At 42.5% G+C, this 24,328-nt stretch overlaps 1 protein-coding gene across 4 annotated transcripts in view; it reads left to right on the top strand.

Moving 5' to 3' along the window:
- The window catches only part of adamts6 (ADAM metallopeptidase with thrombospondin type 1 motif, 6), a 281,109-nt gene that overhangs the window by 232,533 nt on the left and 24,248 nt on the right, over positions 1–24,328 (top strand). For all 4 annotated transcript variants that reach the window (XM_055635078.1, XM_055635071.1, XM_055635051.1 and 1 more), the window contains 4 exons: positions 885–965; positions 1,977–2,140; positions 18,592–18,730; positions 24,017–24,146. In XM_055635078.1, the coding sequence (XP_055491053.1) occupies positions 885–965; positions 1,977–2,140; positions 18,592–18,730; positions 24,017–24,146 (514 nt within the window). The remainder of the gene's footprint in view (positions 1–884; positions 966–1,976; positions 2,141–18,591; positions 18,731–24,016; positions 24,147–24,328) is intronic.

Raw genomic sequence — 24,328 nt, 5'->3', positions numbered from 1 at the left:
CCAATCCCTTCCTTATCAAGAATCTATCTATCTCTGCCTTAAAAATGCCATGTAAATTTGCTTTATGGAATCTTACAAAAACAATGTATTTTGCAACTTTTGCACAGCTGCCATCCCACTCCATTTAAACAAATAGATTGAGATGCAAGAGATTCAATCTCAAAGCAAAGGAACCATCGTACAGAAACTCAAAACCAGCAGATGCTGAAAATCTGATATGTGATAAAAACATGCCAAGGGATATTCAGCCAGTCAGCCAGCATCTGTGAAGAATTGTCATACTTCAAGCTGATGACATTTATCAGAAATGGACCATCACGCAACCCTGCTAAAAGAGTGATCGATCCTAATACAACAAATAGGAAAGGTCCCGTTTCTACCTATGAGTAATTCTCACAATGACCACACAAATAAAGAGAAGATACCTTATGAGAAATAGTTCAGGCCACTGGTGCAAATAAACATTCACACACAAGAGGATAGGTCGTTTGAAAGAGTTAATTCCATCACGGAAATGAAGGGTATCATTGGAAAGAAGCTGAAGAGAATGAACTTGTGTCAGTTAGAATTTAGGAATTTATTTACATAGAAGGATATGTTCCCCCACAGCATAAAAACAATAAACATAAGTTTTCTAAAGACTATTTGGTTTATTGTGTTCCTTTACTCACATGTTTTACATTAGAACGTCTTTCAGATCAGATCCTTCTGAGGTAAGCTGCAATGGTGATTGGAAGTTCATTTTTTATTTGGCTTATACAAAATTTAGTTACTAAAACTATTATGTTTGTTTTTATGAATAAATGGGATAATTTAAAAAATGCTTATTTTCAGTCTTTCCACCTATATGAAATAATTTTGGATGCAAAACATTGTGCTTTCAGGGTATCTGGAAGTCGTTCAAATTCCAAGAGGATCGGTCCATATAGAAATCCAGGAACTAGCAATGTCAAAAAACTATATTGGTGAGTGTGAGTATGGAGATGAGTTGACTGCTCAACTTATTTGACATATTTCTTTACAAGAAATAAAACCGAGTGCCAATCTTGTTTATTTTAAATAAACTATCAGATGTTTAAAAGCTTAAACTGATCTGGTAAAAGATGTTTTAAGCAATAAACCAAACATCAGTGGGAATTGAAGTATAAATTGAAAATGCCGGAAACACTCAGTGGCGTATGGCAAGATTGACATGAAATGTCATCCTCACTCTCTCACTTTCTCTCACTCTCTCGCTCATTCTATCTCTGAAGAAGGGTCTCGAACCAAAATGTCACATTCCTTTTCTCCAGAGATGCTGTCTGACCCACTGGGTTACTCCAGCTTTTTGTGTCTCCCTCTCACTCTCTCTTCAGTTCAGTTTAGTTTATTGACATGTGTACCGAGATACAGTGAAAAGTTTTTGTTGCGTGCTAACCAGTCAGCGGAAAGACAATACATGATTTCAATAGATCCATTTACATGATGAGGGAATATCGTTTAGTGCAAGGTAAAGCCAGCAAAAACTGATCAAGGAAGGTCCGAGGGTCACCAAAGAGGTAGATAATAGTTCAGCACTGCTCTCTGGTTGTGGTAGAATGATTCAGTTGCCTGATAACAGCTGTAAATAAACTGTCCATGAATCTGGTGGCGTGTGTTTCACACTTCAATACCTTTTGCTTGATGGGAGAGGGGAGAAGTGTGCGACTCGTCCTTGATTATGTTGCTGACACTCTCTCACTGTGTCTCTCTCTCTCTCTCTCACTCTCTCTCACTCTCTCATTCTCACTCTCTCATTCTCATTCTTTATCTCTCTCTCATTCTCACTCTCCTTACTTGATGTCTAACCCACCGAGCTCTTCCAGCATTTGGTTGCAATTTTAATGTGAACACCTTTATATTACATACAAAACTACATGCATTTATTATTTTCTTTTTTGTTTTGAAGTTGTTAAATATTTTGCTTTAAGAATAATTTGAAACATTTTTACTTGTAGCTTTGAAATCTGAAGGTGATGACTATTACATAAACGGTGCCTGGACCATTGACTGGCCAAGAAAATTTGATGTTGCTGGCACCGCTTTCCATTACAGGAGACCTGCAGACGAGCCAGAATCTTTGGAGGCATTAGGGCCCACCACAGAAAATTTAGTTGTTATGGTAATTCATTTAAAAAATCTGCATGAATTTATTGTCTTCCTAATTTTTCTGTCTGTTTCACCCTTTCCCTTTCAAAAGTCTCTACGAGCAACATAATGCTGCAGTGGGTAATGCTGATGCCTCTTAGTTCCAGTGGCCTAGGTTCATCCTGATCTCCAGTGTTGTCTGTGTGGAGTTTGCTCATTCCTCCCATTCCCATGGGGGTTTCCACCAGATGCTCACTTTTCTTTAATGTCCCAAAGATGCGATGGGCTGTAGCTTAATTAACGCTGCATGATAGATGAGTGGTAGGAGAAGAAGGGCAGACTTGAAGGGCCTTTGAAAGAAAATGGGTTATAGGGAAATTAGTTGAAGAATGGGATTGCTCGGAGAACTTGATGGGTCAAATTATCTCCTTCACCCTCGTAAGGAAATATAAAAAACTTATTTTGTTAAATTGTTTGATGGACTGAGAATGAGTATCTGCAACACCAGAGCCCATCGTGTCTTTATTTCCAAACAGTAACTGGAATTCTAACTGGACCACCAATGTATATTGTGGTGCTCTAATTGGTACCCAAGCTGAAATCAGGTAATGTTAGAGGGTGAAGATCAAACCTCTGCCTGCTTGAATCGTATAGTCTATCTGCTGACCTCTCAGTGCTCTTTCTGATACTGAAACAATATCCATCCATTTAAAATTGATTTTTATTGGATTAACTTTTTATTTGATTAACTTTATTTTAATGATTTTGATTTTTTTGTTGCATTTAAATTATTTTTATTATAAATAATTGTTATTATTTTTTAATTATTTCAATGTACCCTATTACTTTTTCAAATGTTTTCAACTATCAGAAATATTTAGAAGTTGTTACATAGGTAAAGTAACAATTTACGTAGATAATGTTCAGGTTGCAGATTAGGTCAGGACAAATCTGTTGTACTTGGTTTTACATAGGTGCAGAAACGACTTGGCTCTCAATATACTGTTCCGGGTATTCTCCTCGTGAAGATAAAAATTAATATTTTTCCAGGAATAGAATTATTTTACATCAAGCAAAAAAAGTTTGGAGATTACTTATAAAACATTTGTAGCCTCTTTACGGGAGTATTATCAAAAAAAATGTCCATCGTACACATTGAGTCTATAATTGCTGTGCTGTTAAACATGAGGCCAGTTTTGCAAAAGAACACGATCTTAACATTGGCTGATGGTCACAATGTGTTGACTTTGAGATGGGTTAGGCATTATTTTCAATGCATTTTCTCCTTTTCACTTGATGGTGTTTTGGATAAATCTTGAGAAGTACTTGTTTTGTTTTGGAGTCATGGGGAATAATGTAAAGAGCCAAAAACAAGCACAAGCTTGGTGGATTGTATTTCAACAACATTTATAGCATCTCTTCCGTCAATTATTTTTGGATTAATTTAAAAAGGTTGAAGATTTAGAACTCCGCACACTTCATACTTAATTACATATAAGGAATTGTGCATCACCTCTGTTTTGGAAATGCTATGATCTCAAAATTGTAAAAAAAAAAGCCGCAGGCTTAGGGGATGTCTTGTTTAATTGATATCCTATTGAGTTGAGGTAGATAAGCGACTAGATCTAGAGTTTTATGAAATTGATAAATGTGTATTTAGCCTTTTAAAACTTCTGGCCATCACAGTGATGTGAAAGAAAGTAGCTACATGTATTTATGTGGGGCCTATCCAAACCTCTTTACAACCAACTGAGTTCTCTTAAATTTACAGCTGTGATAAAGTAAACATGAGTTTCAGTTGTCGCAGGGCAGTGACAAGATGATCTGTTGTCACGGAATAGGTTGAGGGCCAGGTGTTGACCACTATAAAAAAAGAACCCTATGAGCCATTGACCCTTTCTGGTCTTGAGCATATCATCATACAGAGAGGGAACAAGGCAATGTTTTCTAAATAACTCAATTGCTAATTCTCACTATATGGGGCTGAAAATGCTCCAAAAAATCCTTATATTTTAGATGAAAGGCTAAAATGTGAGGAGGAGCACGGGAGGGAGGGAGAGAAGGGGAAGAGAAGGACAGAGAAAGGGGAAGAGAAAGGGGAGAGAAGGGGAGAGAAGCCGAGAGAAGGGGAGAGAAGGGGTGGAGAAGGAGTGGAGACAGTTTTAAGAAGTTTAATAAAGTTAGCGGGCATTTTACCTTCTGGCGGATCTTCCAGGTCCTGAAAACCAAAGATCCGACAGGATCTTTGCTGTAAACTCCAATGAGCCAATCAAAATGGCTGGTCAGCGAAGGAGATTGCCTTTGACGGCCTGTAAGTAAATAGCAACTCCACTCTACTGGCTTCGACCAAACGGCAACCTATTTTTAGTCAAGGCCGGTTTCGTTTTTTTTTAAATAATCGCAGGAACATAGAAGAAGCCTTGACTACGCGGAAACCACTTTCCACCATTAGGGAGAGTGGCCGGAACCTCCGGGAACCTCACGGAAACCTTGGGTGGGGCGCAAGGTCTCCAGAGGTTTCCGTTCAGGTTTCCTAAGTGGGACAGGGGCATAACCCGCTCTTGAAAAACTCTCCATGTTCTATGTAGATGCCTAGAACCTCTTTCTTTTGTTTTACTAGCACACAATGTGATGACAGTCATCAAGTGAGAATGCATCACTGGATCAAATGCTAAGCCATCATTGGGAGCACACAGTTATTCTGGCTATGCTTACTTGCAAAATAAAAACTTACCAAACACAAATCATCTTGAAAATAACACAAATGCAATAGTTGTTGGAAATCTGAAACAAAAATAGAAAATATTCTGAAAAGCGACTGGTCAGGACGAGTTAATGATTCAGATCAAAAAATTAATGAAAGGTCATAAAGACATCTTCTTTATTTACATATTAACTCACCCAACTCATTTGAAATTATATGAGCTGGAATCTGTCCAAGGAAATGTACTCATGCCCATATTAGAACCTTAAACATTCATGTTCCAAGTATGAGATTTATCCACACAGAGCACATTTAGGAGTTTGGACATATTAGTCAGCAGGTCTTGCAACACTTTACCGTAACGGAGTTTATTCATTTGGTGGGATGTAATTGTGACCTTTTAATACTGTGATAGTTGTTCACCATTTAAAAATAATATTCTTGGTAAATGGTCAAACATGGCAAGGCCACTTTTATTGCTTATCCCTCAGAAGATGGTAGTAAGCCTTCTCTTTGTTAGTCTGCCCACAAAATAACACTGCTTCGACACTGATGGAAGGAATAAAATCCTAGCTTGCCGAACCTTTCTCTATAGCTCAGTCCCACAAGTCCTGGCAACATCTCTATAAATTGTTTCCACACGTTTTCCCGCTTAATGGCATATTTATTACAACGGGATGACAAAACGGCTAACAATACTCCAAGTGTGAACTCTCCAACATCTTGTATAACTGTAACAAAACATCTCAATTTCTCTGCTCAATTTCCTGACTGATAAAGGCCAATGTACCAAAAGCATTCTTCACCACCCAAGCTACACGTGACAGCATTTTTTGGGAACTATGTAATTGTATACCTGCATCCCTCTGCTCTACAACATCCCATGCCCCTTATGTACACTGCAAAGGTCCTACCCAGCCAGGTTTGATTTCCCAAAATACAACACCTCACACTTGTTGGATTAAAACTCCATTAGCCATTCCTCGGCTCACTTGTCCGGTTTATCAAGATCGCACTGTGATTCTTGATAACCATCTGCACTGTCTACAATACCACCAATTTTAGTATCATCCGAAAACTTGTTAATCATGCCTTGCACATTCTCATTCAAATTGTTGACATGGATGACAAACAGCTAATGGGCCGGTACCAATTCCTGAAGCACACCACTAGTCACATGTCTCTAGTACAAATAGCAACCGTCTACCTGCTGCATCCCACTATGAAACCAATTCTGTATCCATTTAAATGAATGAATGAATGAATACGTTTATTGGCCAAGTATTCACATACAAGGAATTTGTCTTGGTGCTCTGCCCACAAGTGACAACATGACATCCAGTGACAGTTAAGAATGATACATAAAACATTAAATATGAATAATAAAACATTATTGAATAAATAATGTGAATTAAATAAAATACCAGAGCAAAAGGAGGCTACAGATTTTTGATTATTGAGTAGAGCTACTACTCGTGGAAAAAATCTGTTGCAGTTTTGACAGTCCGGAGTCGCCTTCCAGAGGGAAGTGATTCATAGAGTTTGTGGCCAGGGTGAGAGGGGTCAGAGATGATCTTACCCACTCAATTCCTGGCCCTTGCAGTGTACAGTTTGTCAATGGAGGGAAGGTTGTCGTGCTTGGTGACTGAGCCAAACCAGACCATGATGGAGAAGGTGAGGACAGACTGCGATGGCCGTATAGAATTGGACCATCATTGCCTGTGGTAGATTGTGCTTCCTCAGCTGCCGCAGGAAGTACATCTTCTGTTGTGCCTTTTTGACTGTGGAGTCGATGGGAGCCCCCCACTTAAGGTCCTTGGAGATGATGGTTCCCAGGAACTTAAAATGATGGTTCCCAGGAACATATGTGGCTATGGTGTTGTTGATGGTGAGTGGGGTGAGGGGAGGGGAGCTCACCTAAAGTCTACAATCAATTCCACTGTCTTAAGAGCATTGAGCTCCAGGTTGTTGCGACGGCACCAGGATGCCATCCTGTGAAACTTCCTGTCTGTAGGCAGATTCCTCCACATCCTGGATCAGTTCAATCAGGGTTGTGTCATCCACAAACTTGAGAAGCTTGACAGAGGAGTCAGTGGAGGTGCAGTCATTGGTGTAGAGAGAGTAAAGGAGAGGGTAGAGTACGCAGCCTTACGGTGCTCCTATGCTGAGGGTTTGTGGATCCGAGATGTGCTTTCCCAGCCTCACATGTTGTTTCCTGTCTGTCAGGAAACTGGTGATCCACCGACAGAGGGGTTCAGGCACAGTCAACTCGGAAAGTTTGGAGTGTAGTAGCTCTGGCACAATGGTGTTGAATGCAGAGCTAAAATCAACAAACAACATCCTTGAATAGGTCCCCTGGCAGTCTAGGTGCTGGATGATGAAGTGCAGGCCTAAGTTGACTGCGTCATCCACAGATCTATTGGCCCGATATGCAAACTGCAGAGCGTCCAGCAGGGGGTTTGTGATATTTTTCTGGTCGGCACAAGCCTTTCAAGGGTCTTTATGACTACAGAGGTCAGTGCGACAGGCCTGCAGTCATTAAGACCAGTAATCCTTGCCTTTTTGGGTACAGGGACAATAGTGGAGACTTTGAAGCAGGCAGGGACAATACAGGTTTGCAGGGACTGGTTGAAAATGTCTGTGTAAACTGGTGCCAGTTGTTCGGCACAGAGCTTGAGTTTAGAGGGGGAAACATTGTCCGGTCCTGGAGATTCCCGGCTTTTCTGTCTCCTGAACAGCATCTCTACCTCCTCTATTTTTATTGTTGATGATGGAGGTGATGTTGTGCAGCACGAAGGGTGTGGGTAATTGGGTCTGAAGTAGTGATTGGAGAGGGGTGGGTGAGAAATGGTCCAGTCTTTTTAGACTGGAGTCTTGCTTTAAATATGTATGAAGTGGTGAGTGGGGAGGAGTGGGTGTAGAAGGGCCCAGTCTTTGCAGACTGAGGTCAGGCTGTGAGTGGGCCCTGAATTTAGCCTGCTCTCCCCGAATCCATTGTGATCCAACCTTCCAGAGCAGCCTACCATGCAGAATCCTATTATAGGGCTTGCTGAAGTGTAGGTAGAAGTTCTTCCACACCTCAATTTTTTTTTTCCTTAAATAGAATCCCAAATTTCCTGGAATTTGATGATATTTCCTGAAATTTTACGAAATGTGTCCGCGCGCTTTGGTTGTATTTTTTCACGGGCTCATGTTAAAAACACAAAAAAGAACAAGGCAAAACCGATCTATGTCACTACACTGTATCTGCCTGCTTCTGTTACTCACTTGTACAGTGTTATGCCGGGCAGCTTTCGTTGCTTCCAACAGCTTTCGTTGTCTTTGTTTTTTCAACCTGCTCTCATGTATCTCAGTCTCTGCTCACTCTCCCTCCCACTCTCTCTCCCTCCATCCCTCCCTCACTGTCAACCTCCCTCTCTCCCTCCCTCTCTCCCTCTCTCTCCCTCCCTCTCTCCCTCTCATCGTCCCTCCCTCTCATCGTCCCTCCCTCGCTCACTCCCTTGCTCCCTCTCACTTTCCCTCCTTCTCCCTCTCTCCCTCCCTCTCTCCCTCCCTCTCTTCCTCCCCCTCCCTCCTCCTCTCCCACCACCTCTCCCAATTCTACCACTGTCTGAAATATGGTGTGATGTGGTGTGGCGGCGCCTATCGGCAGCGGCTCGACTACAGTCCATCTGTCTTTTTTTTGTTTTTGTCTTGCTAAATGTATGTCTTGACTCTAGTTTTTATTATTTTTCTTTAGCTGTGTATATGTGGGGGGTGGGTTGGGGGAAACCGTTAGTCTCTTCCCTGTACAGGGACCCGACTTTTTCCCCGTCGGGTCTCCGATGTCGTTGGGCCTAACATTGTGGAGCCGGCGGCGGTCTCCGGCCAGGAACCAACCTGACATCGCGGAGCTGGCCGTCTTTGGAGTGGGAAGATCTGTGGTGGCGCGCGGCTGCAACCCGACTTCGGAGCCTCGTAGGCTCTGGCCACAGGCCCTGTGGCCAGGAACATCGGGAACTCGCAGGTCCCTGGTGGGAGACCGCTTATCGGAGTTCCCGCAATGGCAATTTCCCTTGCTGGAATTGCGGGGTTAAAGGACTCGCAGCGGGGCCTAACATCGCCCGGCGCGGCTTAAACGGCCACGGGACTTAACATCGGCAGCTTTAACATCGGGAGCCCCAGTTCGCCGTAATGCTGCAGTTGGACTGCTGGACCACGGGAGAAGAACAAAGGGAAGAGATAAGAATTTTGCCTTCCATCACAGTGAGGAGGTGTTGGAGATTCACTGTGATGGATGTTTGTGTAAACTGCGTTAAGTGCGGGTCTTGGGTTATGATGTATTGTAAGACTGTAGAAAATGCAATTTCGTTCAAACTAAGCTGTTTGAATGACAATAAAAGGCATTCTATTCTATTCTATTCTACATAATCAAAGGCTCAACTTCCACTGAGAAAGAGAATTCCAAAGACTCATTGTTATAAGGAAATTTTCCCAAATAGTCTGTGACTCATAGTGCTGTGGCCATAGCGCTATGTTTAAAACCCATAGCGCTGCAACCGTTAGCGCTATATTTAGAACCCATAGCTCTGCAGCTGACAGCTCTTTGTTTAAATTCCCACACGTTAAACTGACAGCGCGCTATTTAAACCTTTGTGCACCAAACTGGCAGTACTGTATGTATTACCTTTACACCCCTTCGTGGGCCGGATGCGGAAATTTCCCGAAATTATTCAATTTTCCTAAAATTACCCGAAGACTACCATAATTTCCCGAATTTCAGGTAATTTCCTTCAAAGTGGAAACACTGAGGTAGACGTATGTCTACCGCCCTGCCTGTCAACCTTCTTGGTTTCTTCTTTAAAAAGACATAGTCAAATTTGTGCAACTCAATCTTCTCCTTACAAAAGTATGCTGGTTAGCACTAATTATTATTATTATTAAACTTCAGGGTCAGGGTTCAGACAGGTGGCGGCATTACATAAATTACATTGCATATAAAAATACCATTAAAATACATATAAAATCTTAGTATATTACTTATAAAAACTAAAAGCTTAGTATATCTATCTATCTATTATCTATTATTCTATTATTCTATTATTATATAAAAGTCTGTGGCTGCTGACAGCCGTCCGTCCGTATGGCTGCCTTTCTTCCTTTTGATTCGCTGCTCCTTCCTATCAGCTTCCAACACACTTCAAAACAAAGTTGCAAGACAGGAACACTCTGAACTTTTCACCTCAATGGGATATCACAGCAAGTGCTTCAACAGGAGGGGGAGGGCCAATTGGTATTGCAATTGGAACTGCTGCAGCAGGCAGGGGAGGTGAAATTGGACTTTTTTTTAATCCACTGCTGAGGGAGGCAGGGGAGTGCTGCAATCTTACATTTGGGAACGGGTTCAGTTCCATTGGAGGAGACGGGTGCATGGTGGAATATTGGGTTGGGGGATCACACCATTGGGGAGCAGACCCAATGGGTCTGCACTTGGTCAAGTTATTATATAAAACAGTGTGCCTGCCGGCATCCGGCTGCCTTTCTTCCTTTTGATTCGTTCCATCGTGTGATGTCACAATGCCCAATGTTCACATTTGTCCAATCGGAATGGATTCATTTACATATGCCTTTGCAGGAGCCCCAGCCCATGGTGAATGTTCCATCGTGTGATGTCACAATGCCCAATGTTCAAAGACATTCTTGCCATAGAGGGACTACAGAGAAGGTTCACCAGACTGATTCCTGGGATGTCAGGACTTTCATATGAAGAAAGACTGGATAGACTCGGATGTACTCACTAGATTTTAGAAGATTGAGGGGGGATCTTATAGAAACCGATGTTGGGGAAGTCCAGAACAAAGGGTCACAGTTTAAGGATAAGGGGGAAATCTTTTAGGACCAAGATGAGAAAAACATTTTTCACACAGAGAGTGGTGAATCTCTGGAATTCTCTGCCACAGAAGGTAGTTGAGGCCTGTTCATTGGCTATATTTAAGAGGAAGTTAGATGTGGCCCTTGTGGCTAAAGGGATCAGGGGGTGTGGAGAGAAGGCAGGTACAGGATACTGAGTTGGATGATCAGCCATGATCATATTGACTGGCGGTGCAGGCTCGAAGGGCCGAATGGCCTACTCCTGCACCTATTTCCTATGTTTTGATGTTTCCTTCTTCTCCCTCTCCCACCCATCACTCTCTCCCCCACCCCCTTCACTCTCTACCCTATCCCCTTCCCTCTCCCCCCCCCCCTTCCCCTCCCCTCTGTCCCTCTTCCACCACTCCCCCTACCCCTCCCTCCCCACTCTTCCACTTCTCTCCCTCACCCCACCCCTTTTCCCTCTCCCACCCCCTCTCTCTCCCCCCCCTTCGCCCTTCCCTCCCTCCCCACCTTCCACCCCTTCTCCCTACCCCTCTGACCCTCCCCACTCTTCCACCTCTCCTCCCCTTCCACTCTTTCCCCCCTCCTCCTCCCCCACCCTCTCTCCTCCGTACACACTCTTCCCCCTCCCTCCACACTCTTACCCCCCCTCCCTCCTCTCCCGTCCCCATCCCTCCCCCCCCACAACTCTCTCCCCTCCCCATCCCTCTCTCCTCCCTCTCTTCCACTTCACTTCTCTCCCCCCCTTCCCCCTCCGCTCTCCCTCCCCACTCTTTCCCCTCTCTCCACCCAACCCTCTCCCCTTCCCTCCCTCCTCCCCTCCCTCCCCCCCCCCCCCCCCCCACATTTCTCACCCCATCCCCCTGTCTCACCCCCTACCCCGATCTCCTTTCCCTCCCAAATCTGTCACGTTTCCTCCTCCTCCTCTCCCCTCCCTCCCCTCTTCTCACCCCCCCCCCCCCTCCCCCCCCACCTGTGTGTTTGGGGGGTGGTTAATGTGAGTGTGATGCCTCAGCCCCCCCGCAAACTCTGTTGGGGAAACATAGCTTAGTATATTACATAAAAATTAAAAGCTTAGTATATTACTTATAAAAACATTATAAGTGGGGAATGGGAGTGGAGGGGGAACATGGTTGCAGGAGGGCTGTGATTGGAAATTGGAATATTCTAGGATTTCGTTGCTTCAGGTGTGATAGAATTGGAGGGGCAAGTGGTGGAGGTGTTGCATTGCCAGTCAGGGAAGATATTACAGCAGTGCTTTGGCAGGATAGATTGGAGGGCTCATCTAGGGAGGCTATTTGGGTGGAACTGAGAAGTGGGAAAGGGGTAGCAACACTTATAGGGGTGTATTATAGACCGCCAAATGGGGATCGAGAATTTGGAAGAGCAAATATGTAAGGAGATAGCAGATATTAGTAGTAAGCACAAAGTAGTGATTGTGGGAGATTTCAACTTTCCACACATAGACTAGGAAACACATTCGGTAAATGGGCTGGATGGTTTGGAGTTTGTAAAATGTGTGCAGGATAGTTTTTTGCAGCAATACATAGAGGTACCTACTAGAGGAGGGGCAGTGTTGGACCTCCTGTTAGGAAATGAGACGGGACAGGTGGCGGAGGTATGCGTTGGGGAGCACTTCGGGTCCAGTGATCACAATACCATTAGTTTCAATATAATTATGGAGAGGGTCAGCACTGGACCTAGGGTTGAGATTTTTGATTGGAGAAAGGCTAACTTTGATGAGATGCGAAATGATTTAAAAGGAGTGATCTGGGACATTTTGTTTTATGGGAAGGATGTAGAAGAGAAATGGAGGACATTTAAAGGGGAAATTTTAAGAGTACAGAATCTTTACGTTCCTGTTCGGTTGAAAGGAAACAATAAAAATTGGAAAGAGCCCTGGTTTTCAAGGGAAATTGGAAATCTTGTTTGGAAAAAGAGGGAGATCTACAATAATTATAGGCAGCATGAAGTAAATGAGGTGCTTGAGGAGTATAAGGAATGTAAAAAAGAATCTTAAGAAAGAAATTAGAAAAGCTAAAAGAAGACATGAGGTTGCTTTGGCAAGTAAAATTGGTCCATTGGAGAGACAGAATGGACAGCTATCTGCAGAGCCAAAAGAGATGGGGGAGATATTGAACAATTTATTTTCTTCGGTATTCACCAAGGAGAAGGATATTGAATTGTGTGAGGTAAGGGAAACTAGTAGAGTAGCTATGGATACTATGAGTTTCAAAGTAAAAGAAGTACTGACACTTTTGAAAAATATAAAAGTGGATAAGTCTCTAGGTCCTGACAGGGTATTCCCTAGGACATTGAGGGAAGTTAGTGTAGAAATAGCCGGGGCTATGACAGAAATATTTCAAATGTCATTAGAAACGGGAATAGTCCCCGAGGATTGGCGTACTGCGCATGTTGTTCCATTGTTTAAAAAGGGTTCTAAGAGTAAACCTAGCAATTATAGACCTGTTAGTTTGACTTCAGTGGTGGGCAAATTAATGGAAAAGATACTTAGAGATAATATATATAAGCATCTGGATAAACAGGGTCTGATTAGGAAGTCAGCATGGATTTGTTCCTGGAAGGTCATGTTTGACTAATCTTCTTGAATTTTTTGAAGAGGTTACTAGGGAAATTGACGAGGGTACAGCAGTGGATGTTGTCTATATGGACTTTAGTAAGGCCTTTGACAAGGTTCCTCATGGAAGGTTGGTTAAGAAGGTTCAACTGTTGGGTATAAATGCAGGAGTAGCAAGATGGATTCAACAGTGGCTGAATGGGAGAAGCCAGAGGGTAATGGTGGATGGTTGTTTGTCAGGTTGGAGGCAGGTGACTAGTGGGGTGCCTCAGGGATCGGTGTTGGGTCCTTTGTTGTTTGTCATGTACATCAATGATCTGGATGAAGGTGTGGTAAATTGGATTAGTAAGTATGCAGATGATACCAAGATAGGGGGTGTTGTGGATAATGAAGAGGATTTCCAAAGTCTACAGAGTGATTTAGGCCATTTGCAAGAATGGGCTGAAAGATGGCAGATGGAGTTTAATGCTGATAAATGTGAGGTGCTACACCTTGGCAGGACAAATCAAGATAGGACGTACATGGTAAATGGTAGGGAATTGAAGAATACAGTTGAACAGAGGGATCTGGGAATAACCGTGCATAGTTCTTTGAAGGTGGAATCTCATATAGATAGGGTGGTAAAGAAAGCTTTTGATATGCTAGCCTTTATAAATCAGAGCATTGAGTATAGAAGCTGGGATGTAATGTTAAAATTGTACAAGGCATTGGTGAGACCAAATCTGGAGTATGGTGTACAATTTTGGTCGCCCAATTATAGGAAGGATGTCAACAAAATAGAGAGAGTACAGAGGAGATTTACTAGAATGTTGCCTGGGTTTCAACAACTAAGTTACAGAGAAAGGTTGAATAAGTTAGGTCTTTATTCTCTGGAGCGCAGAAAGTAAAGGGGGGACTTGATAGAGGTCTTTAAAATGATGAGAGGGATAGACAGAGTTGATGTGGATCAGCTTTTCCCTTTGAGAATAGGGAAGATTCAAACAAGAGGACATGACTTCAGAATTAAGGGACAGAAGTTTAGGGGTAACATGAGAGGGAACTTCTTTACTCAGAGAGTGGTAGCGGTGTGGAATGAGCTTACAGTGGAAGTGGTGGAGGCAGGTTCGTTGGTATCATTTAAAAATAAATTGGATAGGCATATGGATGAGAAGGGAATGGAGGGTTATGGTATGAGTGCAGGCAGGTGGGACTAAGGGAAAAAGTTGTTCGGATCGGACTTGTAGGGCCGAGATGGCCTGTTTCCGTGCTGTAATTGGTTATATGGTTATTATAAATTATATTTTAAAAAACACAATACATTATTTAAAATCCAGAATAAAAAGTGTCCCACAACGAGACAGCGATACCAGTGTCTCCACAACTGGGATTCGTAGAGTGTAGTGCTAAACCTTATGTTTGACAAGGCCACAATAATTATATTTTTAGAGTAATTTATCCTGCAAATGAATTTATTCTAAAATACTGACTCCTGCAGCCACAAACATGTTACTAGCACTAAACCATCTAGGTTTCCTTAGCAGTGTTCTCATGGCATAATTATAGGCCACCTTTAGTCCATGCAAACTTGTCTTTCCGTAGTTTGACCACTGGTGTGCAGTATAAAGTGGTGTACAATATGCTCTAAACAGTGACATCGTCACCACATACGGACCAATGCACCGCTGTCTATTCAAATGCTTTTATATCTTGTCCCTGAGAATCTTCTCGCTGAACACAGATGTTAGGCGAGAATATATACATACATATAAGATGAGACTTTTATATGTATACTAGACCAAGTGCAGACCCGTTGTGTCTGCTCCCCCAACGCAGCCGTTCCCTACCCGTAGCCCCCACGGGAGACGTGGTCCTCCAACTCAAGCCGTTCCCGAACATAAGATTGCAGCACTCAGCAGTGCGGCTGTTTTTAAATGGGGGGGGGGGGGGTCTTTGAGGCGAGAGGCGGGGGGGCCAGCAGCCGTTATGGTTGCTGGCCAGCAGGAGGCGACAAAATGAGTGAGTGGGGGGGGGGGGGGGGAAAGAAAACGGATTTTTTTTTTTCAATTGAATCGTATAACTGTGTACATAAACACGATGAAATTTAATCAGGAGTGGATACTTGGAATGAAAAGTGGCACCCAGAAATCAGGCAGATACACACACACACACACACACACACACACACACACACACACGCTCCACACACACACACACACACCACACGCACCACACACACACACACACACCCACACACACACACACACACACACCCACGGGAGAGTTTTCCAATATTATAAGATATAGATAGATTAACAAATCTGCTCAAGCTGCCCCTATCAATGGCTGTTCTTTGACAAGAGAAAAAGTTTGATTCTTTACCCAATTAAATTGCTAAGCGCTATAGTAAATGCATGTATGTGTTACTATTAAATCCCTTTACTTCAGATTTTTAAACCTCATAACATTTAATGTTATATCACAAGGAGCAGGATTGGACCTTTTGCTGCCCAATGTTCACATTTCCACCTGATTATCTGTCCCTCGTTTTCCCCAGATTCCCCCGAGTCCCATGACTATATTCCGACCCATCAAACTTGCTTTAGTCCCTGCAATTATTAATGTGAACCTGGTGCCACCCATGGCATCTATATTTCAGAACTTGTAAGGCATGTAACCCAAGGTCCGTACTCTAGCCACATTCCATTATGTGTTGCTCCTGGACTGCTCCCCAGCTTGAGCTTAGTCCAACTTCGAGGCTATTTTGTTTACCATTTAAGCTGGGCATCTAACACTCCACGTGAAAACTAAAAGTTCCCATTTTGACCACCAGATTGTTTTTGCAGCGTGATGCTTTGATCACTTTGTTGATATATACTCCCTCTGAGGCTGTCTACAGATGGCTTCCACCAGAGCCTTGCATGTTTCTTGTTTCTACTTGTGCCCCCATATTTCCACTGTCTGATTGCCATCCCCAAATTCTTCCTTTCTTTTTCACAATTCAGTAATGTCTTTTGAATCAATATGGCTATTTCCAAAAGCTCTCTGCGTGTGGAATTCTACTGGACGTTGCCACTCTTTCATGAGTTTGGTGGGTTGGATTCTAAACTTGTCCACCCTCACACTTCTATAAATCCAGACCTGATTAAAAAGAAGCAGACAACAGGTATAACTGGTTTTAACCATCAGTTTCTGGTTGGAGTCAAAGAGTGATACAGTGTAGAAACAGGTCCTTCGGCCCAACTTGCCCACACCGCCAACAATGTCCCAGCTACACTATCCCCACTTGCCTGCGCAGGGTCCATATCCCTCCAAACCTGTCCTATCCATGTACCCATCTAACTCTTTCTTAAGTGATGGGATAGTCCCAGCCTCAACTACCTCCTCTAGCAGCTTGTTCCATACACCCACCACCCTTTGTGTGAAAAACGTACCCCTCGGATTCCTATTAAATCTTTTCCCCTTCACCTTGTACCTATGTCCTCTGGTCCTTGATTCACCTACTCCGGGCAAAAGACTGTGCATCTACCTGATCTGTTTCTCTCATGATTTTGTATACATCTATAAGATCTCCCCTCATCCACTTGCACTCCATGGAATAGAGACCCAGCCTACTCAACCTCTCCCTATAGCTCACTCCCTCTAGTCCCGGCAACATCCTTGTAAATCTTTTCTGAACCCTTTCAAGCATGACAATATCTTTCCTATAACATGGTGCACAGAACTGAACACAATATTCTAAATACAGTCTCACCAACGTCTTATACAACTGTAACATGACCTCCTAACTTCTATACTCAATACTGATGAAGGCCAAAGTGCTAAAAGTCTTTTTCACCACCTGATCTACCTGCGACTCGACCTTCAAGTAACCATGCACCTGTACTCCTAGATCCCTCTGCTCTACAACACTATCCAGAGGCCTACCATTTACTGTGTAGGTTCGACCCTTGTTCGGCGTCCCAAAATGCAACACCTCACACTTTTCTGTATTAAATTCTGTCAACCATTCCTCCGCCCACCTGGCTAATTGATCCAGATCCTGCTGCAATCTTTCACAACCATCTTCACTATCTGCAAAACCACTAATGTTTGTATCATCATTTGCTAATCTTGTCCTGTATGTTTTCATTGGGGTTCTTGCATATACCTGTCCCCTTAATGACCCGCTGCATTAAATGCCCTGAGCAACTACAAGCTCCTAACTGGGTAATCTCATTGATAATAATGGTTTGCAAATATAGATAAAGTATCCAATCCAGTGGCATTGGCATCCTTAAGATTAATTAGCACAGAGGAACTTAATTAGCACAGAACAAAAAATATATACTTTTTCCTTAGATGATGAGGTTATTTTGTTAAAGGTTACATGGAATAACATGATGATATACTTTTGTACAGCAATATATGTCCATGAACCTTTTAAACGGGGTTCTAAATACAAAGCTAATGCTGGTGCAGGATTCCCCAAAAGTGCATCTGTAAGTCGAATCGGTAGTAAAGAAAGCAAACTTATGGAATTCCCTGCCACAGAGGGCAGTGGAGGCCAAATCACTGGATGGATTTAAGAGAGAGTTAGATGGAGCTCTAGGGGCTAGTGGAGTCAAGGGATATGGGGAGAAGGCAGGCACGGGTTATTGATGGGGGGCGATCAGCCATGATCACAATGAATGGCGGTGCTGGCTCGAAGGGCTGAAGGCCTACTCCTGCACCTATTTTCTATGTTTCTATGTAATGCTAGCATTTATTTCAAGAGGGCTTGTATACAAAAACAGGGATGTAATGCTGAGGCTCTATAAAGCATTGGAAAGGCTGCCTTTGGAATATTGCGAGCAATTTTGGGCACCATATCTGAGGAAGGATGTGCTGCCTCTGGAGAAAGTCCAGAGGAGGTTACAAGAATGATCCCAGGAATGAGTAGATTAACCTATGATGAATGAGCGTTTGTCAGCACTGGGCCTGTACTCACTGGAGTTTAGAAGAATGAGGGAGGACCTCATTGAAACATACAGAATAGTGAAAGGCTTGGATAGAGTGGATGTGGAGAGGATGTTTCCACTAGTGGGAGAGTCTAGGACTAGAGATCATCGCCTCAGAATTAAAGGATATTTTTTTAAGAAGGAGATGTGGAGGAATTTGAAGACGTGGAGTAGAAGGTTGTGGAGGCCATCTGGATATTTTTATGGCAGAGATAGATAGATTTTTGATTAGTACAGGTGTCCAAGGTTATGGGGAGAAGGCAGGAGAATGGGGTTAGGAGGGAGAGATAGATCAGCCATAATTGAATAATGGAGTAGACATGATGTGCCGAATGGCCAAAGTCTACTCCTATCACTTATGACCTTATGACCTAACTCTGTTTTGTTTTGTACAGGTACTTCTACAAGAACCAAATCAGGGGATTCGCTACAAGTTTAACGTTCCAATCACTCGTACTGGTAGTGGTGATACAGAAGTGGGATTTGCCTGGCATCATCTATCATGGTCAGAATGCTCAGCCACCTGCGCTGGAGGTAGAGTACGGTAGAAGCATTGATAATCCCTGATTAGTTTAATCTAGTCTAAACTAAACTAACACTGTAGAAGCATTGATAATCCCCGATTAGTTTAGTCTAGTCTAAACTAAACTAATACTGCACAATCATTGATAATCCCCGATTCTTAACCTTTTCAAGGTATATTTAAATGCATTGTGAATTCATTTTCCCAAATATAGATATAAATATAGATTATAATGCAGTTCACAAAGTTTTGGTTTCTTAACGTTTCTAGTCATGAAGGAACATATTTGATCCAGTGAAGGGATTACTCAATTAGTCCCACTCTCTGCTTCCACCTAATTTAAGAGTTGTTAATAGTATATTATTGGATTGGATAATATATAGAGTCACATACACATACAGGAGTAAATGCATCATTTGGTCTACCAGGTCCACCCTGACATATCAGCCACCCGTTTACACTGATGCAGTTTCATCAATTCCCCCCAGATTCTATCACTTACCTTCACTCTCGGAACAATTTACATGGACTAATTTAACCACCAACCCATGCAATTTTGGTGATGTGGCAGAACAAAACAACCATCTACATGGAATCACAGGGATAATGTACAAATGCTACGCAGCAAACACCCGAGATCAGGATTGAACCCACTCTGGCGCTGTGAGGCAACAACTCTGTGATCTCTATGACAAAGGATATAGTTGTGATGGACTAGGAGCACATGTGCAAGCTCGGTACAATTTTAATCCAATGGAAAACGTTATGAATGACACTAAACAGCAGTAAATGATTACTGTGTTGGAAAGAACTGCACATGCTGGTTTAAATGGAAGGTAGACTCAGAATGCTGGAGTAACTCAGTGGGACGGGCAGCATCTCTGGAAAGAAGGAAAGGGTGACGTTTCGTGTTGAGACCCTTCTTCAGACTGATGTCAGGGGAGTGGGCGGGACAGAGATAAAATGTAGTCGGAGGCAGTAAGACTGGTAGGAGAACTGGGAAGGGGAGAGGATGGAGAGAAAGGGAAAGCAAGGGCTACTTGAAGTTAGAGAGGTCAATGTTCATACCGCTGGGGTGTAAGCTACCCAAGTGAAATATGAGGTGCTGTTCCTCCAATATGTGATGGGCCTCACTCTGACAATGGAGGAGGACCAGGACAGAAAGGTCAGATTGGAATTGGGAGGGGGAGTTAAAGTGCTGAGCAACTGGGAGATCAGGTAGGTTAAGGCAGACTGAGCGGAGATGTTCAGTGAAACGATCGCCGATATACAGGAGTAAATGATTATATCAGGAAGATCATTTGTGTCCTCCTTAGTGAAGAGCTTCAGCAGAAGGTTGTCAGAACTCCTGGATGATGATATAAATGGTTGACTACAGCATTTCTGTAGTCAATAGTACATTATTGGATTTCTGTATTTTTGTAGTCATTGATTTATTGATAAGTGTAAAATAACTTTAAAAATAGCAAAATATAAATACCAATCTGGAAATATAAAAATATTCAAAATATTATGGGATAGATTAATATCAATATTGTAATGCTGTTTAAAGCGGAAGGAAAATGTAACTATGCTAATTTTTGGGGAGAGTGAAAGTAAATTTCTTACATCAATTATCCCTAAATTTAGCTTGTTATTAATCAGGAATTTAGCTGCTTAATCATAGTCATAGAGTAATATAGCACAGAAACAGGCCCTTGGCTCAGCTTGTCCTTGCTGACCATGATGCCCCATCTAAACTAGCCCCATTTGCCCAAATTTGATCCATATCCCTCTCAACCTTTTCTATCCATGTCCTTATCGTGTTTATAAATGCTGTTATAAACCTGCCTTAACTACTTCCTCTGGCAACTTGTTCCATGTACACACTGCCCCCTGAGTGAAAAAGTTGCCCTCAAGGTTTTCTATTCAATCTTTCCTCTCTCACCATAAACTTATGTCCTCTGACACTATGCTTTCACCCTATCTATCTCGCCCTATCTCATGATCTTATACTTCGATAAGATCACCCCTCAAACCCCTGCACTCCAAGGAATAAAGTCCTAACCCCACAAGTCCTGGTAATATCATTGTAAATCCTCTCTGCACTTTTTCAACATAATAATATTCTTCATATAGCAGAGTGACCAAAACTAAACACAATACTTAAAATGCGACCTCACCAATGTCTTGTACAACTGCAACATAACGTCCCATCTTCTATACTCAACAACTACCCTGAGTGATGAAGGCCAAAGTACCAAAAGCCTTCCGTACCATCCGGTCTACCTGTGATGTCACTTTCAGCGAGCTATGTACCTGTACTTCTAGCTCCCTCAGTTCTACAACATGCCCCAGGACATTGCCATTCAGTGTAAAGGCCCTGCCCTGGTTTGACTTCCCAAAATGCAACACCTCGCACTTATCAGCATTAAACTCCAATAGCCATTCCTAGGTCCACTTGCCCGGCTGATCAAGGTCCTGCTGCAAGTTTTGATAACCATCTTTTCTGTCTATCATGCCACCTACCTCAGTGTCATCTGCAGACTTTCTAATCATCCTTTACATAGATACACAGACAATAGGAGTGGGAGTAGCCCATTCGGCCCTTTGAGCCAGCACCTCCATTCAATGTGATTCATCCACAAGCAGTACCCCGTTCCTGCCCTCCCAATACCCCTTGATTCCGCTAGCCCCAAGAGTTCTAACTCTCTTTTGAATGCATCCAGTGAATCGGCCTTCACTGCCTTCTAAGGCAGAGAATTCCACAAATTCACAACTCTCATTGTGTGAAAAAGTTTTTTCTCATCTCAGTTCTAAATGGTCTATCCCTTATTCTTAAACTGTGGCCGCTGGTTCTGGACGCCCCCAAAATCGGGAACATGTTTCCTGCATCTAGCGTGTCCAATCCCTTAATAATCTTATATGTTTCTATAAGAATCCCTCTCATCCTTCTAAATTCCAGTGAATACTAGCCCAGTCGCTCCATTCTTTCATCAAATGACAGTCCTTCCATCCCGGGAATTAACCTTGTGAACCTACGCTGTACTCCCTGAATAGCAAGAATGTCCTTCTAAAAATTAGGAGACAAAACTGCACACAATACTCCAGATGTGGTCTCACCAGGGCCCTGTACAACTGCGGAAGGACCTCTTTGCTCCTCTATTCAACTCCTGTCGTGATGAAGGCCAACATGCCATTAGCTTTCTTCACTGCCTGCTGTACCTGCATGCTTACTTTCAGTGACTGATGTACAAGGACACCCAGGTCTCATTGTATTTCCCCTTTTCCTAACCTGATACCATTCAGATAATAATATGCCTTCCTGTTCTTGTCACCAAAGTGGATAACCTCAAATTTATCCACATTGCATCTGCTGCATCTGCCCACTCACCCAACCTGTCCAAGTCACCCTGCATCCTCATAGCATCCTTGTCACAGTTCACATTGCCACCCAGCTTTACAGAGAGTGGTGAATCTCTGGAACTCTCTGCCACAGAGGGTAGTTGAGGCCAGTTCATTGGCTATATTTAAGAGGGAGTTAGATGTGGCCCTTGTGGCTAAGGGGATCAGGGGGGTATGGAGAGAAGGCAGGTACGGGATACTGAGTTGGATGATCAGCCATGATCATATTGAATGGCGGTGCAGGCTCGAAGGGCCGAATGGCCTACTCCTGCACCTAATTTCTATGTTTCTATGTTTCTATATCATCAGCAAATTTGCTAATGTTACTTTTAATTCCTTCATCTAAATCATTAATGTATATTGTAAATAGCTGCGGTCCCAGCACCCCACTAGTCACTGCCTGGGGTGGGAGATTGCAACCTTCACGTGGTCCGCCCTGTTTCGACTAATGCAATCAACCCGACGTGCACAAACAATATCAAATAGAACAAGTTGACCTGCAACTTTAAGCTGTGCACACCATACGCAAGAAGAAGTCACTGCCTGCAATTCTGAAAGGGGCCCGTTAATCCCTCCTCTTTGTTTCATGTCTGCCAACCAATTTTCTATCCATGTCAATACCAATACCATGTGCTCTAATTTTGCCCAATAATCTCCTGTGTGGGACCTTATCAAAATGTATTTCTGAACGTCTAGGTGCATGACATCCATTGGCTGTCCATTGTCCATTTTACTTCTTACATCCTCACAAAAATCCAAAATTGTCAAGTATGATTTCCCCTTCGTAAATCCATGCTGACTTGGACTGATCCTGTTACTGCTGACCAAATCTGCCGCTATTACATCTTTAATAATTGACTCCAGCATCTTCCCCACCACTGAAGTCAGGCTAACTGGTCTATAATACCCTGCTTTCTCTCCCTTAAAAATTGGGATAACATTAGCTATCCTCCAATCCACAGGAACTGATCCAGAATCTATAGAACATTGGAAAATGATCACCAATGTGTCCACGATATCTAGAGTAACCTCCTTGAGTACCCTGGGATGCAGACCATCAAGCCCTGGGGATTTATTAGCCTTCAGTCCCATCAGTCTACCCAGCACTATTTCCTGCCTAATGCGAATTTCCTTCAGTTCCTCCGTCATCCTAAATACTCTGTGCCTTCAGGAGAATATTTATTAATCTTTACATTTAAATGATGTAATTCATCCCTTGTAACATTTCAATATATCTCCTTTGCACATTGTCCAAAGCCTTGACATTCATCTTATTGTTTTGCACCCAGAATTAGTCATCATGCTCCAGTTAAAATAAAATCACACTTTTATGTAGGATTTAAGAAATCTCCTTGCAGAAGTACTCTGTCCCTACAGAATGCTAAGCCATTGTTATTTTTCTTGTAGTAATATTATAAATTATCCCGATATCTATAAAGATTTGTGCATTTTTAAGTTTTATTATTTAGCATATAACATCTTTTCTAATCTTTCTTTCCAAAAGGCATTTGATGGGACACATCAGCATAATATTTTCCTACTTACCTGCTGAAGTCAGCTAATACCCCTCTTCACTGAGTAATTTTTAGAAATGGTGAAATGTATCTAACCAAACATCACATGCACATGCTAGAAAATTGGAGTCCCTCTAGCTATGATTTATGTATGTACTGTATGGTGGGTGACGCAAGGTCTCTGTCATGCAAGAAATTGGATCCTTCTGGTAAACACATATTTTTTGAACTGTGGCAAATTCAGAATGTAAGACTGTGTCAAATATTTTTCTAAAGATACCAACTCTTAAGTATTCCCATTTCCCCAATAACAAAATATTATTAAAGAATTTTCAATAATAAATTATTATTTAAAGTGTGCTAATCATAATAAAGAGGGATAAACCTTTTTTTTTACAGGTGCACAGAAACAAGAGGTAGTTTGTAAAAGATTAGATGACAATTCCATTGTCCAGAATAGTTACTGTGACCCTGAGAGTAAACCACCAGAAACACAGAGAGCTTGCAACATAGAGCCGTGTCCACCAGAGTAAGTTTCAGATTTTTTTCTTTGTACTTTTGTCCTCTACAGAAGCGGTAATATTGCTTTTCTTTCCAGAGCACTTTAAATCAATTGAAACTATAGGATGAGATATGTGTCGCAAGGTAAATCAGCCTTTTGTCTTCTTTGAAGGCCATCCATTCAACTGCATAACTATTTATGGAAGTAAA

This window comes from Leucoraja erinacea, chromosome 1, assembly GCF_028641065.1.
Source record: "Leucoraja erinacea ecotype New England chromosome 1, Leri_hhj_1, whole genome shotgun sequence".
NCBI lineage: Eukaryota > Metazoa > Chordata > Chondrichthyes > Rajiformes > Rajidae > Leucoraja > Leucoraja erinaceus.
This window is presented reverse-complemented; position numbering and strand designations above follow the sequence as displayed.